The sequence below is a fragment of the Phodopus roborovskii genome, unplaced genomic scaffold (genome assembly GCF_943737965.1).
Source record: "Phodopus roborovskii unplaced genomic scaffold, PHOROB, whole genome shotgun sequence".
Classification (NCBI taxonomy): Eukaryota; Metazoa; Chordata; class Mammalia; order Rodentia; family Cricetidae; genus Phodopus; species Phodopus roborovskii.
Genome location: NW_026126407.1, coordinates 7,699,765 through 7,714,665, shown reverse-complemented (window position 1 = coordinate 7,714,665; position 14,901 = coordinate 7,699,765). Strand labels below are relative to the sequence as shown.

The 14,901-nt window shown below is 42.1% G+C and overlaps 2 protein-coding genes and 1 pseudogene across 7 annotated transcripts in view; 1 reads left to right on the top strand and 2 right to left on the bottom strand.

The window, feature by feature from the left end:
- The window catches only part of Sgsm2 (small G protein signaling modulator 2), a 64,523-nt gene extending 60,807 nt beyond the window's left edge, over positions 1–3,716 (bottom strand). The window contains exon 1 of one of the 6 annotated variants that reach the window (XM_051179998.1): positions 3,586–3,716. The gene's annotated coding sequence lies outside the window, so the exon portion shown is untranslated. The remainder of the gene's footprint in view (positions 1–3,585) is intronic. The other 5 variants (XM_051180003.1, XM_051179997.1, XM_051179996.1 and 2 more) reach the window with 5 other exon arrangements.
- Smg6 (SMG6 nonsense mediated mRNA decay factor) overlaps positions 3,711–14,901 on the top strand; it is a 221,092-nt gene continuing 209,901 nt past the window's right edge. Inside the window, 7 exon segments of the mRNA XM_051179994.1 lie at positions 3,711–3,759; positions 3,762–3,974; positions 6,581–8,333; positions 8,921–9,113; positions 9,695–9,805; positions 13,160–13,266; positions 13,511–13,589. Of these exon segments, the coding sequence (XP_051035951.1) occupies positions 3,726–3,759; positions 3,762–3,974; positions 6,581–8,333; positions 8,921–9,113; positions 9,695–9,805; positions 13,160–13,266; positions 13,511–13,589 (2,490 nt within the window). The 5' untranslated portion in view covers positions 3,711–3,725.
- Positions 14,149–14,240, bottom strand: LOC127219927 (uncharacterized; annotated as a pseudogene).

Sequence of the window (14,901 nt, the reverse complement as noted above, 5' to 3'; positions counted from 1 at the left end):
ATTAATCTTGTGTGTTTATCTGTGTGGGTGCAAATATGAATGGAAGTCAGAGGACAACATGGGGTAGTTGGTTTGGGGGATGAAGTTCATCAGTACTTTTACATGCTTAAGTCAGCTTATCTCCTACCTTATCTAAAATTAAAAAAAAAATGTTTATCTATTTCTCTGTATGTGTATTCTCTTCTTCTATTATGTAGGTTCTGGGAATTGGACTCAAGTTATCAGGCTTAGAGACAAGGTTTCTCATTGAACCTGAAGCCTGCCAGTTTGGCTGGACGTAATGGCCAGCAAGCCTCTGAGATGCACCTGTCTCCATGTCCCAGTACTGGGATCATAGGTGTGAACCACTATGTCTGGCTTTTATATGGGTTCTGAAGCTCTGAACTCAAATCCCCATGACTGCTCAGCATTTATCCACTAAAACATCTCTCCAGTCTCCAATTTTAATTCCTAAACAATGAATTCCTTCATTTCCTATTATTGGAATCTGATTTACTGTTTTTTTTATTACCTATATACTATGTGACCAAATCCCTATTTTAAGAATTTAAAATATTACAGATACATACAAAGTTTTCCATTGTCTGCTGTCAGAGCACCTGTTTTCTACTTTTTAGTGTTTGGCGTATATTACACCTTTGTTTTGATGAATGAATTTAGAAATTTACATAAGCATAAGATGGTTTTCGCCGCACATAGACAAAACCATATCATATATATTGTTCTGTATATCTGTCTGTCTTTTAGACAGAGATTTGCCTTCCTCTACCCCGTCTCACTAATGCTGGAACTAAAGGCATGCATACACCTGGCCCAGCCTTTTTTAAAATTGTATTTTGAGCCATGGTCTTCCTAAATTGCTGGCTTTGAGGTTGGATTTCCCTGGCTTGGTGTCCTGAGTAGCAGGGATTACTCTCATTCACCACCAAGCCTAGAGTATTTTTCATTGTCCTATTTGATACTTCATAATTCCGTTAAATCGGAAAATTCAAAATTTCTCCATCAGTTTAGTAGCTTTTCAACCAGGCAGTAGTGACCCTTGTCTTTAATCATAGTACTTGGGTAGCAGAGGCAGGCAGATCCCTTTGAGTTTGAGGCCAGCCTGGTCTAAAGAGAGAGTTCTAGTAGAGTAAAAGCTATACAGAGAAATCCTGTACTGAACAAACCCCCCTGCACCCCAAAAGTAGCTTTTCTTCTGAACTTGACTGATGCTCCTCCTCAGTCAGCTATCATATTTTTGAATTTGTATTATTAATTTTTTGGATCCAAGCTCCATAATCACTAATCCAATGTATTGGTTGTGTTTTCCCTGAGTTCTGGTAAATTTCTCTGAGTTCTGTTTTAATACTTAAGAGTCTCTCAGGTTTGAATTAATTTGGCCATTGTTGTCCTAGGGAAGTTTCTTTCTTTCAAATTACTTTTTCATTCTTTAAAAAGAAAATGAAAGTTGTGGGACCAAAAAGATTGCTCACTGGTTAAGAACAAGTACTGCTCTTTTGGAGGACTGGACTTCAGTTCCCAGAACCCACAGTAGGTAGCCTATAACTACCCATTAACTCTAGCTTCAGAGGAAATCCAATGCCTCTTGGCTTCCTCAGGCACTTGCACTCATGTGTATTTATGTATACACAGACACTTACATATAATTAAAAATTATACAAATCTTAAAAAAACCCAAAACCACCATGACCATAGACTGGAAAATGAGTGAATGATGACTAAATAAATAAATATGGAGGTCATGGATATAATTCAGTCAGTAGGATGCTTATTCAACATGTTCTAGGCCCTGGATTCAATCCCCAGAATAGCATCAACCTGGCACATCAATACAGGGCACATCTGTAATCCCATCTTTTAGATGGAAACAAGAGTGTTAGAAACTCAAGGATTAGATATGACTTCAAGACTAGCCTGGAAACAATAGACCTTGCCTCAACAAAAGCAAACAAAACCAAATAATTTTCAAACTGATGTCTTAAACTGGAAAGTAGAATACCCCCCACCCCCATGTTGGCTTTCAACTGGATATGTTGCCAAGGATGACCTTGAATTTCTATAATCCTCCTTGTACTTTGCAAGTGCTGGGATTATAAGTTTATGCTACCACTTGCATAAACTTAGTATATGTGCTTCTCTCTCTCTCTCTTGGTAGGGTCTCATGTAAACCACAATGGCCTTGAACATAGCCAAGGATGACCTTAAACTCTGGATTCTTGATGTCCATTTCCTGAGTTTTGCCTGCACCCCTAGTGTATGTACAACCTAAACTAATCTGAAACTCTTACATATTCCTGCACTAGCACCCAAAGTCATGGGATTAGAGATGTGTGACACCATAACATGTTTCAAGTTAGGGTTTTAAAATTTTTTTCCTGTTGTTATTGTTTTTAGACAGGTCTTATTATTTAGCTCTAGCTGGCATAGAACTCACTTATGTAGACCAAACAGGATTTGAATTTGAAGAGATCCTCCTGCCTCTGTATTCCTGGTGCTAGGATTATAGACATGTATCACAGTGTCTGGCTCCTGTTTTGGAGACAGGGTCTCATGTACTTTGGTTTAGCCTTGAACTCAATGGTAGAGGCCAGCATTGACTTTGATCTTCCTCCCTAGTGCTGGAGTTACAGGCATATGCCATCATGCTAGGATCTCAAACCACTTTTTATTTTTTCCATTTCTCTCAAATCTTTGGCCAAAGGCTGCCATTTGCTCTAGCCCTTCTTTTGAGCTGTTGAGATATGTCCCAGTAATTTTATTTCTTTTCTGAAAGCAAAGTATGTGTTATATAATAGGAACTTAATGAGTTCTAACATGACCAATTCCTTTATACTATGATCTAGGAATAGCTGCTTATTATTTTTTGAGGATCTAAAATTCCAATGAAGGAGGAACAGCTGGAGAGAGGCAGCCTTTGGGTATGAAGTTTCTCCATCCCAGTTTTTAGTAGGAGTTAATAATGTACCAATCTCCTAGTCTAATTAATTTTTCTTTTTTTTGGGGGGGGGAGGGGCAAGTGGGACAAGGTCTTCTAATATATTGCCCTGACTGGCCACAAATGTGCTATGCTGTCTAGGCTAGCCTTGAACTTGCAATCCTCCTGACTCAGCCTCTCAAATACTATAAATATAGTATTCCGTGAATTTTTAAATATGTAAAGACCGAGAGTGGGAAGAACAAATCTTAGTTATAAAACAATAATTAAAAAATTCTCAGGGTTAAAGAAATTCCCAGGTCAAATGATAATTTCCCCAGCAAGTCTTAGGATGAACTTTGTCAGGGACTTTGATACTCTGGTACAACCAATTGTTACACGAGGTAATTTACTTCTTTCGTTCTCTGAGATTCAATCAGTCAGAAATGGAGATAATAATTACTATTAAATGATCTTTAAGCTCCACAATCCAGGCCTATGATAAGAAGACTTTGGCCTAAAATGATCGGAAGAGCCCGAATTGTAGGATGTCTCGGTCGACCCGAGCCCAAGACCAAAAGCCGTGTCGTTATGGCTACCATACCAATACCGGCATCCCTAGGCGCAAAAGCCCACCCGGCGTAGGCGAGCCACATCTGCCCTCGCCTCACCTCACCTCCCGGGCGCCGCGCCTCCACCTCCAAGCCTCAGCGTACCTTCCAGCGGCACACCTCTGCTCAAGCGCACGCGCACACGCGGCGCTCTGTGGCCTGAGCGTAGGCTCTGGCAAGGCCCTAGTTGAAAGTGCTGAATGCTTTTGCTCCCAGTGCGGCCACCGTCGTTCGGGGAGGGCGACAGGAGGGGGCGGGGAAAAGGGTGGGAGTGAGTGAGCGCGCGCCGCCCGTCCGTCGTGGTTTCCTGGCTGCGCGAGGCGGTGGTAGAGTCGCAGCAGCTGTAGCAGCCGCCGTGAAGATGGCGGAGGGGTTGGAGCGTGTGCGGATCTCCGCGTCCGAGTTGCGAGGGATCCTGGCCACTCTGGCTCCGCAGGCCGGGAGCAGAGGTGAGTTGCGCCGCCCAGCTGCTGGGCCGGGCCTGGCCGCTCCGCCTCCCTCTCCTCTGCCTCCTCCCCGCCCCGTCCGTGGCGCTCCTAGCCCCCGCCCCTTCCCCCAACAGTGCGCCCCCCGGCTGAGGCGGCCGTCGGGACGCTGCGGGCTGCTTCTCCGCTCACTCTGGCCTTTGGGGTAGAGCCCAGCGCGAGTTCCTGTCACCGCCTTCTTGCTCACCGCGGCGACCGTGGTTGTGCCCCAACCCTGCCCCAGCCCTCTCTCGCCGGCCCCTGGATTCAGTCGTGAGGAGACACGAACTGGCGTGGGTGCTGGGGTCCGGTAGAGGCCCCGGGACCGATCGCTCCTTAAAGAATCGTCTGTGTACCTTCCGTAGTTCTCCGTTTCGCGTCGGAGAGGAGGAGTTGGGGAAATTGGGAAGAAAGGCTTAACAGGCTGGGACTTCCCTTGCTCAACTTTCTCCCCAAGGCAGGCTTCCAATGGTACGCCAGTGGCGGGATCCAGGACCTCAGGGAGCTGACTGTTTTGTTTTCGTCTTGGAGTGTATGAGAGCAGTTGTGGGCAGAGAGAATGCTTAATTTGCCAGACTCCACACTCACCCGAAAAGCTTGAGAAATATTTTAGTGCCTCATCCTCATTAGTGTTGTTTAGAATGACTGTTATAGAAGGTGCCTTCTCTAGGATTGTGGCTAGAATCTGTGAGGTTAGTTCTCATTGGCCAACTGAATTGGATAAACCAGGCTGTTTTCTCTCACTGCTCTGGAAAATAGTAGTCACCACCTCCCCTGGCTCCGCCCCCAAACTAAGTTTAAAAGTTTACCGAGGGTGCTGAGGTTAAACAGCTTTATCTTGGTTCCTATTTGACGGAGAGGCTAAACTTTTGACAACTTTTGTTTCTCTTTTGAGACAGAATCTCTCACTTTGTAGCCAAGACTGGCCTTGAACTTGCTGTGTAACCCAGCCTGGCCTTGAGTTTGGTTCGATTCTCCTGTCTCTGCCTCTAGAGTGCTGGAATTACAGGCATGTATCACCACACCCAACTTCCAAAGCAGTATCTAAAATTTCAATTTCACTTCATTTCTTTTCTCTCCCCCTCACCCACATAAATACCTGCTTTCAACTTGTTTGTGTTCATATTATAATTAGGTACTGGGATTTTGTATAACAAGCACTGGATAAATTCCTACCATTTCCGATCACTTCCTTATTAAACATGTAGTAATTATTTGTAGTAGTCTCTCCACTCTAAGCAACAGATACTTAACAAACAAACAAGTAGACCCTGTTTACCATTTAGTAAGTTCGTGGAGCTTGGAGAGTGGTTTATACACTCCTCTGCTCTTGTTCTTTTCCTTCTTTTTTTTTGAGTCAGGATCTCACATAGCCCAAGTAGATTTCTAACTCTTTGTAGCTGAGGATGGCCTTGAACTCCGGATCTTGCTTTTCCAAGTGCTAGGATTTGTAGGCATGAATTTGACAGGGCTCTAGTATTCTTGAGTCCCTTAATTCTTTGGTGTTTTGAGAGCATGTCACAATCCTTCCGTTGGTGCCTAGGAAAAGCTCCTCTAATGGAACTTTTTCTCCCTTATATTCTATCATCATAGTAGCAGTTAGTCTCAGTATTCTAGGCAGTATTTTCTTGAAATGATTCTGCTGGTTGTTAAAGAGTTGGTGAGGATGAGTGGAGTTGAAGCTTATAAAGGGAACTGCTTCCTGCTTGCTTCAGTAGGAGGTATGTGATTGGGATATTGGTATTCTAAAGTTGAAGATTTTGCCCTGGTCAAGTTCACACACTGGAGTTGCAGATATTTTCTCAGAGATATCTAAGACTGTGGGTTGTTATAAATAATCCCTCAAATGTATGTATGTATGTGTAAATATATGTCTACATATGTAATGTGGTAAGTAAATATATGATATATGATACATGTATGCTAGTAAATATGTTTATGCAATGCTTAGGATTGCCCCTAGTGGCCTCCTTTATGCTAGGCAAATGCTGTACCACTGAGCTATATTCCCTACTCCCCTTCTAATATGGTAAAAGAATTTAGCCATCCTAGAAAAATGTTACAGACAGGAGGAAAGACTTAACCAGGTGTGGTTATTATACACTTCTGCAGTCCCAGAACTTAGATGGCCAAGGCAGGAGGACTGTGTGTCTGACATTTTTCTGGGCTGTGTAGTGAGACCCTGACTCTAAAAAAGAGTTGCCTAATAGGCTATATAGAGAGGATAGTTTACTGTGTGAACATGTTTGAGATCCTTGATTCTGATACAGTGAAGTAGTTTGGGGTCTTTCAGATCTGAATATGAGTGTGACTTGGGTAGGTCAAGAGAATATTACCCCTCCATTTCTGTAACTCAAGTGCATGTAACAACACAATTAAATCCTTAGTCTCACTGATTACTGAACACATAATTCCAAATTTCTGCCTTTGTAGAAACATTCTTTCCTGTTCACTAGTGCTAGTATTTGGATATGTAATTCTTGCTTATTTTTGTTGTGGTGGTGGTTATATAACTAGAATGACAACTTTTCTTCCTTCTCTTCTCCATTATTCTTTTCTTCTGTGTTGTTTCCTCTTATCAACAATACTAGAAAATATGAAGGAGTTAAAGGAACCCAGGCAGCGCAAAGATAACAGGCGCCCAGATTTGGAAATCTATAAGCCTGGACTTTCTCGACTGAGGAACAGACCTAAAACTAAAGAGGCTCCTGGGAGTGAGGAATTTAAGGATGAGATTGTAAATGACAGAGAGTCTTCTGTTGGGAATGATTCACAGCTTATTAAAGTTTGCAAGGAATTGGACAACCAACAGCAAAATGGTCCTACAGATCCAGAAAATCGTCAGGCACAGGAGACTTATTCAAAGACTGTCGGAGTAGAGGACCCGAGTCTAAGAATCATCAAGAGAATAAAGAAACCTGACCTGCAGATCTATCAGCCTGGGAGACGTTTGCAGACTGTAACCAAAGACTCAGCTAGCAGGGCAGATGAGGAAGAAATCCTCAACCAAGTGGAACAATTGAGGATTGAGGAAGATGAGTGTAAGGGAAAAGTTATAAAAGAAGAAGTCGTGAATAAACCAGACAAAACTGAGGCAGAAAAGAACCAAACTAATGACAGAGTAAGAACTGCCAAGGGAGAAAAGGGAAAAAAGGTTGAAAAAGGTGAGGGGACAAAGAAGGTAAATGATGACTCTGTCCAAGGGAAACCTGGTTCTGTAAAGCGGTACTCCCGATCAGACAAACGAAGGAACCGCTACCGCACTTGCAGTACCAGCTCAGCTGGTAGCAACAACAGTGCTGAGGGAGCTGGCTTGACTGATAATGGATGTCGACGACGGCGCCAGGATCGGACCAAGGAGAGGCCACGACTGAAGAAGCAGGTGTCTATGTCTTCAACTGATTCCTTAGATGAGGACAGAGTTGAGGAGCCTGATGGATTAGGGTCCAGGAGGGGCTCAGAAAGGAAGAAGCATTTAGAGAGAAATTGGTCTGGCCGAGGTGAGGGTGAACAGAAAAGCAATGGTAAAGAAAACCGAGGCACCCTTCGAGTCACTTTTGAGGAAGAAACCATGAGTAAAGATTCCCCCATGGTGAGATCAGCCAGGGAGAATGTGGAAAGAATAAAGCCTGACAAAGGCCTGAGCAGTGGGGGCAAGGGCTCTGAGAAGCAGGAATTCAAAAATCCAAAACAAGAACTTCGAGGTCGTGGTCGTGGCATTCTGATTCTGCCTGCCCATACTGCCCTATCTGTCAGTTCAGGGGGTTCTCCAGAGTCTGCACCTTTGGGACCTCGACTTTTATTTGGATCTGGTAGCAAGGGATCTCGGAATTGGGGACGTGGAGGCACTACCCGCCGACTATGGGACCCAAACAATCCTGATCAGAAGCCTGCTCTGAAAAGCCAGACACCCCAGTTACATTTCTTGGACACTGATGATGAAATCAGCCCTACATCTTGGGGTGATTCACGTCAGGCCCAAGCATCTTACTATAAATTTCAAAACTCTGACAACCCCTATTATTACCCTCGGACACCAGGCCCTACCTCTCAGTATCCCTATACAGGCTATAGCCCTATGCAATACCCAGTGGGCCCTACAAATGGTATGTATCCTGGGCCTTACTACCCAGGTTATCCTGCACCCTCAGGACAGTATGTATGTAGTCCTCTCCCTGCCAGCACCATGAGTCCTGAAGAGATAGAGCAGCACATGCGGAACATGCAGCAACAGGAGCTACATAGGCTTCTCCGAGTGGCTGACAACCAGGAATTGCAGCTTAGCAACCTGCTTTCCAGGGACCGCATCAGTACTGAGGGCATGGAGAAGATGGCTCAGCTCAGGTATTGTGTATGCTTTCCTACTACCTTGTTTAGGTGGAAATGGACAGCAGTAAGGCTCCTGTGGATGAGGAAGGTAGAGACTTCTTAGGTAAGCCGCTGAGTGTTACCTCCTTTTCACAGGGATCCCTGCTCCTCCCAGCCCCACTTGGACATGGGCATCAAGCACAGAGCCTGCTGTGTCTTAGAATAAGTGTCCTACCACTGAGCCACACTTTAAACCCCTTTACACTGATTTTTAAAAGGAACAGGTAGTTGGGAAAATAAGTTTTAATTCTAATCTTAGAAATAAGTATACTTTTGACTTTAAGGGAAAAAAACACATCTTTAAGGGAACATAGGATTTCCAGAATGCCAATTTCCAGCTTGCACTAAAGAACTTATTTCAGCTCTTCAAAATAGATGTGCACATATGGGGATATGCTATTTGCCTAGGTATAAATGTCTTTGGAATGACATTCTGTTGTGTAGAATAGAACCCACTGAGGATATCTGGTCACATGTCAGATTTCTTGTCAGGAGGGAGGTGGCTGGTTTGCAGCCTTCCTTGTGATGTATTGGAGCTAGACATTACATGTATTTTATTTCAGAACTGAATTACTGCAGCTGTATGAGCGCTGTATTCTATTAGATATTGAATTCTCTGACAATCAGAATGTAGATCAGATCCTGTGGAAGAATGCCTTCTATCAGGTGATTGAGAAATTCAGGCAGCTTCTCAAGGATCCAAATATTGAGAACCCAGAACAGATTCGGAACAGACTCTTGGAGCTCTTGGATGAGGTAAATATTGCATTTTTTTCTTTTTCTTTTGGGCTTCATTTTAAGGTCTGCATCTTTTAGTGTGTTTGTCTTTTTTATTTGAGATGTTTTAGAGCAAAATATTGCTAAAACTCTTGTGTCTTGCATTTTGACTTGGTAATACTGTATTAACTTTTTTCTTTTTTTGGATTATACTTACAGACAGTTGGAGCTCCCTCTTTTTTTTTTTTTTTTTTTTTCAATGCTGGGGATTGAACCCAGGGTCTCATGAATGTTAAACAAGAGTTCTACTACTGAGCTACATCCATAGTCCTGGAGTTACTTTTGAGCTTGAAAGCTTTCTGAATGAGAGGGAGATGGGGGAAAAAACGAGAAATGAAAGAGGGAGAGGTGGGTAAATGGACCATATCTTTAAAACATGAGAGGCTTATAATATAACTAGTGTTGTACTTACTTGATAGCCTCTGATCATCTAGTATATAACTCCTTTTATATTGGCTGTCTGGACATTGATAGAATTGTGAAAGGGTCATTTGCCCCAGGTAAATACATTGGAAAAAAAAAACTGATTGATGCAGATATTTCTTTGTTTTTCTTTATAGGGTAGTGACTTCTTTGATAGTTTGCTTCAGAAACTACAGGTTACTTACAAGTTCAAACTGGAGGACTACATGGATGGGCTTGCCATTCGAAGCAAGCCTTTACGAAAGACAGTAAGCCAGTTTCTTTTATTCACCCAGGCCTGACGAAGTGATGCACATTTTAATCTAGTGCCTAGAAGGCAGAGGCAGATCTCTCTGAGTTCAAGGCCAGTCTGGTCTACATAGTGAGTTCCAGGCCATTGAGGACTGTGTAGAGAGACCCTTTCTCAAACAAACAAAAGTTTATTTGTCTATTTAATAAGCATTTATCTAGTACTAGTTAAGTCCTAGGCAACATGCAGGGTGTTGAGTATACCATAGTGAAAGATATAGTATAGTAAGAGAACAGATAGGTGAAACTATTGTAAGTGGAACATTGTGGCATGTGCCAGTAATCCTGGATCAGGAATTCAAGGCCAGCCTTGCTACATACTGAGTTCTAAGAAAATCTGAGCTATATAAAATTCTGTTCCAAAAAACAAAAGTAAGACAAATTGTAACATCATAAACACTATGATGAACTTGACACTTGTAATCCCAAAACTTGAGAAAATGAAGTTAAGAGGATTGCCATAAATTCAAAGCCAATCTGGACTATTTAGTGAGTTCTAGGACAGTCTGAACTATAAAGTGAGATCATTTCTCAAAGAAAACAAGGAGGCTGGAGAGATAACTCAGTCATTAAGAGCACTTACTGCTCTTCCAGAAGACCTGGGTTTGGTTCTCAGTGTCCACATGACTGCTCATAACCATCTGTAACTCCAATTCTAGGGGATTCAATGCCTTCTTTAGACTTCTTCAGGTACCAGGCATACAAATGATGGATATAAATACATGCAGACAAAACACTCAGACACACAAATTTTTAAAAGGTTAAAAAATAAAAATAGTTGGATAATTCATAGCATCTTCCTTGGGCTTCCACATACAGCGCGCTCACACACACACACACGCACGCATGCACACACACACACACACACACACCATGCATATGTACACAGAACAAAATGGAAAACAAAGCACAGAAAGAAAAGGAAAATAAGCACTATAGTAAGTATGGAATAGTAAAGGGACTTGAAGGGAAGTAATTGAACTTAGGCTCAGTGGACTCCAGTAAAGCTTTTCAGAGACTTTTAAAAATGGTTCTGAGAATCAAAATTGGCTTCATGAATTGCTAGGCGAGAATTTTAACACAGAGGTCTATTCCTACCTAAGCTGAGTTTTGAAACAAAAGTAAGAGTTTGAAGGGTGGGAGGAGTAGTTAGATACAAGGCACAGTGAGCAAGGACCAGGTGTTGGGAAACTGCAAGAAGTTCATTCTTTTGGTGTTGGTAATACAGAGTTGGGGTTATTTCAGTGGATAAAGCTAAGGAAGTAGGAAACAACAGGCGTAAACCTTTAGGTGCCATACTAAAGATTTGGACTTTTTTCTTTAATTATTGAAAAACCATTGATTGCTTTTTAGCAAATGGATAATGGATTTGTTGTTAAAAAATCAATCATTTTGACAAATTGTTGACTTTGATAGGTGTTAAGCAAGGGTGGATATAGGGGAGTCGGGTTAGAGGCATGGACTAAGGTAAAGAGAGATGTAGTGGAGGTGGCAATGAAAAGATAGATTAGGCTGGGCATTGGTGTTACATACCTTTGATCCCAGCACTCAGGAGGCAGAAGCAGGTGGATCTCTGTGAGTTTGAGCCTAGCCTGGTCGACAGAGCTAGTTCCAGGACAGGCTCCAAAGCAATACAGAGAAACCCTGTCTTGAAAAACCCCAGAAAAGAAAAGAAGAGATAGATTAGAAAGCCAGGCATGGTGGTTTGTGTTTATAACCCCAGCACTTGGGAGACTGAGGTAGCATAATTGCCTCAGGTTCAAAGCTAGTCAGTGGTTCATAGCCTTGTCTCAAAGAAGCCCTAGGGGTATAGCTCAGTTGGTAGATTGCTTGCCTAGCATAGAAGCTAGATTATGTTGAGAGTTGAGGCATAGTGTAGATTATGCTTATAAGAATCATGTCTGGGAGGCAAGAAGAGAGGTCAAGATAAGCTTTGATATTTAGAGTTTATTTTATTTTTGGTTTTATTGAAATAGTTTTGTTAAATAACCCCAGCTGGCCTAGAACTCACTATATAGAACTCATTATATCTACCTTCTGCCTTTCAAGTGATAGGATTAAAGGTGTGTGCTCTAGCTGGTCACAGGCTGAGGGTGTGGTGCACACCTTTAGTCCCAGCACCTGGGTGGCAGAGGCAAGTGGATCTCTTGTTTCAGGACAGCTAGGACTACAAACAAACAAAAGGTATGTGTCCTGTCCCAACATTTTTGTTTATTGTTGTTTTTAAAGACAGAATCTCATGCATAGGCCAGATACTCTGGGACCCTGGAATTCACTGTGTAGTACTGGCTGTCCTTGAAATCAAGATCTGCATGCCTTAGGCTCCAGACTGAGGATTATAGATGTGTGCCCCCATGCATGATGGGGATGATTTTTTTTTTTTTTTTGTTGTTGTTGTTGTTTTGATTTGGTTTAATTTTTTTTTTTATGTTAGGGTATGTTACTGAATGTGGAGTTCACCACTTTGGCTAGACTGACTGTCAGGCAAGTCTTAATAATCCTGAGTCTCCTCCCCCACCTATAGGTACATGAGGCCAGGCTCAGCTTTTACATGAGTTCTGGAGATCCACACTCAAGTCCTTATGCTTGTACAGCAAGCACTTTACCTATGCTCCAACTCTATTGTCCCTAGAATATGTATTTTTAAATTTTGGTTTTAGATACTTATTTTATGTGTGTGAGTGTTTTGCCTGCATGTATGCCTGTGTGTGCCTGATGTTCAGTGAGGTCAGGAAAGAATATAAGATTGTCTGGAATTGCTGGGGGTTGGTGGCACAAGCCTTTAATCCCAGCACCTGGGAGGTAGAGGCAGGCAGATCTCTGTGAGTTCGAGGCCAGCCTGGTCTACAAGAGCGAGTTCCAGGACAGCTTCCAAAGCCACAGAGAAACCCTGTCTCAAAACAACAACAACAAAAAGATTGCCTAGAACTGCAGTTACAGATAGCAGTTGTGAGCCACCATGTAGGTGCTGGGAATTGAAACCTGGTTTTCTACAAGAATAAATGCTCTTAATAACTGAGCTGTCTCTCCAGCCCCTGAATATGTATTAAATGCAGACGAGTAAACCTTGTTCTAGGCATTCCAAAGGCTTCCTTGAGATCACACAGATTCCTTGACTCTTAGTTTCAGAGTGCATTTTTCCTTTTGTGTAGGACTCAGAGCAAGAGTTACCACTCCCTTTTCAACTACTGTGTTTTGTTGCTATATTTTGTATCATGTTAGTGGTGGTTTTCTGTCATTCAGATCCCACCCATTTCTTCTAGTATTGAATTGTGCTTCTTGGGTACTCTACTAATCAGTTGTCTATTCTGTAGGTAAAATATGCCTTGATCAGTGCTCAACGCTGTATGATTTGCCAAGGAGATATCTCTAGGTATCGGGAACAAGCCAATGATACCACAAACTATGGGAAGGCACGCAGGTACACCTCTTGGCTCATTATTTCTCTTCCCTGTGTGGCATTAAGTGAATCATTGTAAGACATCTGGCCACTTGAGCTGCCTCCCATATGGAATGTCCTACTGTAGTTCTTAATTCCTTAATTGATCCTTTAATTGTGCTTTACCACTTGAGGGCTAGTTAACTTTCTAGTTAGAAATGGGTAGGAAGATGGGTTGGGAAAGAGTTGATAAGAGTTAGCATTTCATTCTGTTTTTCTATTCTAGTTGGTACCTGAAGGCTCAGCATATTGCTCCCAAGAATGGGCGTCCCTATAACCAGTTGGCTTTACTGGCAGTATATACGGTAAGAAACCCCATGGATAGGGGAACTGTTTTCTAGGCTAGAAATTGAGCTAGAATTTTGTTTTACTATATAACCCAGACTTCAAAATTTGTCATCTTTGATTCAGCCTCCCAAGTGCTAAGATTAGAGGCATGTCCCACCATACAATTTCTTAAAATATTGATTAAATTTGTATTATTACATTTATCTGTTTGTTGATTTATTAAGTATGTGAAGATATGCATATAGAGTTCAGAACACAGTGTTGAGAGTTGCTTCTATCTTATTGTGAAGGTCTCAGGGATGGAACTTAGTGACAGAAGCTTTGACAGCAAGCACTGTACATACTGAGACTCTTGTTAGCCTCTGAATTTATTTACTTACTTGTCTGATTTTTTTTCCTTTTTTTTCTTTTCTTTTTATTTTTGGGTTTTTGAGACAGGGTTTCTCTGTGGCTTTGGAGGCTAGTTCTTGTAGACCAGGCTGGTCTTAAACTCAGAGAGATCCACCTGACTCTGCCTCTCTAGTGCTGGGATTAAAGGCATGTGCCACCAATGCTTGGCACTTGTCTGTTATTTTTAAAAATATGGCTTGCTTCATTCTTGTTCGGAGACCATGTTAATCTTCTCTGTTTTGTTCTAATTTTAATATGTGTGCTACCAAAGTGACTACTGGTTTTATTTTCAAACAGTCTTACTTTGTAGCCCAGACTAGTTTGAAGTTGCATTTCTCTCAGATGCTGGGCTGAAAGGCATATACTTTCATATCTAGCTTAAAATAGGGGTTTATTTTTATTTTCTTTTTTCTGTTTATTAGTGTTTTGCCTGCCTGTGTTTTTGTGCACTATGTGTGTTCAGTGCCCTTGGAGGCCAGAAGAGGGTGTTAGATCCTTTGGGACTTGAGTTACAGACTGTTGTGTGCTGCCATGTGGGTGCTGGCAATTAAAACTTGGGTCCTCTACAAGAGCAGCTGGCATTCTTAATTTTTGAGCAATCTCTAGCCCCTTAAGATACATTTTAATAGCATCAACTCCTTGAGATTGATATCTTCTGATCCCTGTAGTCCAAAGAACAGCCTCTTTCATCTTTCATTCTCAGACTACTTTTCTCTATTATTTTTTATTTCCATCCGTCCATCCATCCATCCATCCATCCATCCATCCATCCATCCATCCATCCATCTTCTATCTATCTATCTATCTTGTATGTGTGTGTAAATGCCACTGAATATGAAGATCAGGACAACTTGAAGGAGTGGGTTCCCTCCTACCACCATGGGGTTCAAACTTAGGTCATTAAGACAGGTGGCAAGTGTCTTTATCTGCTGAGTTATC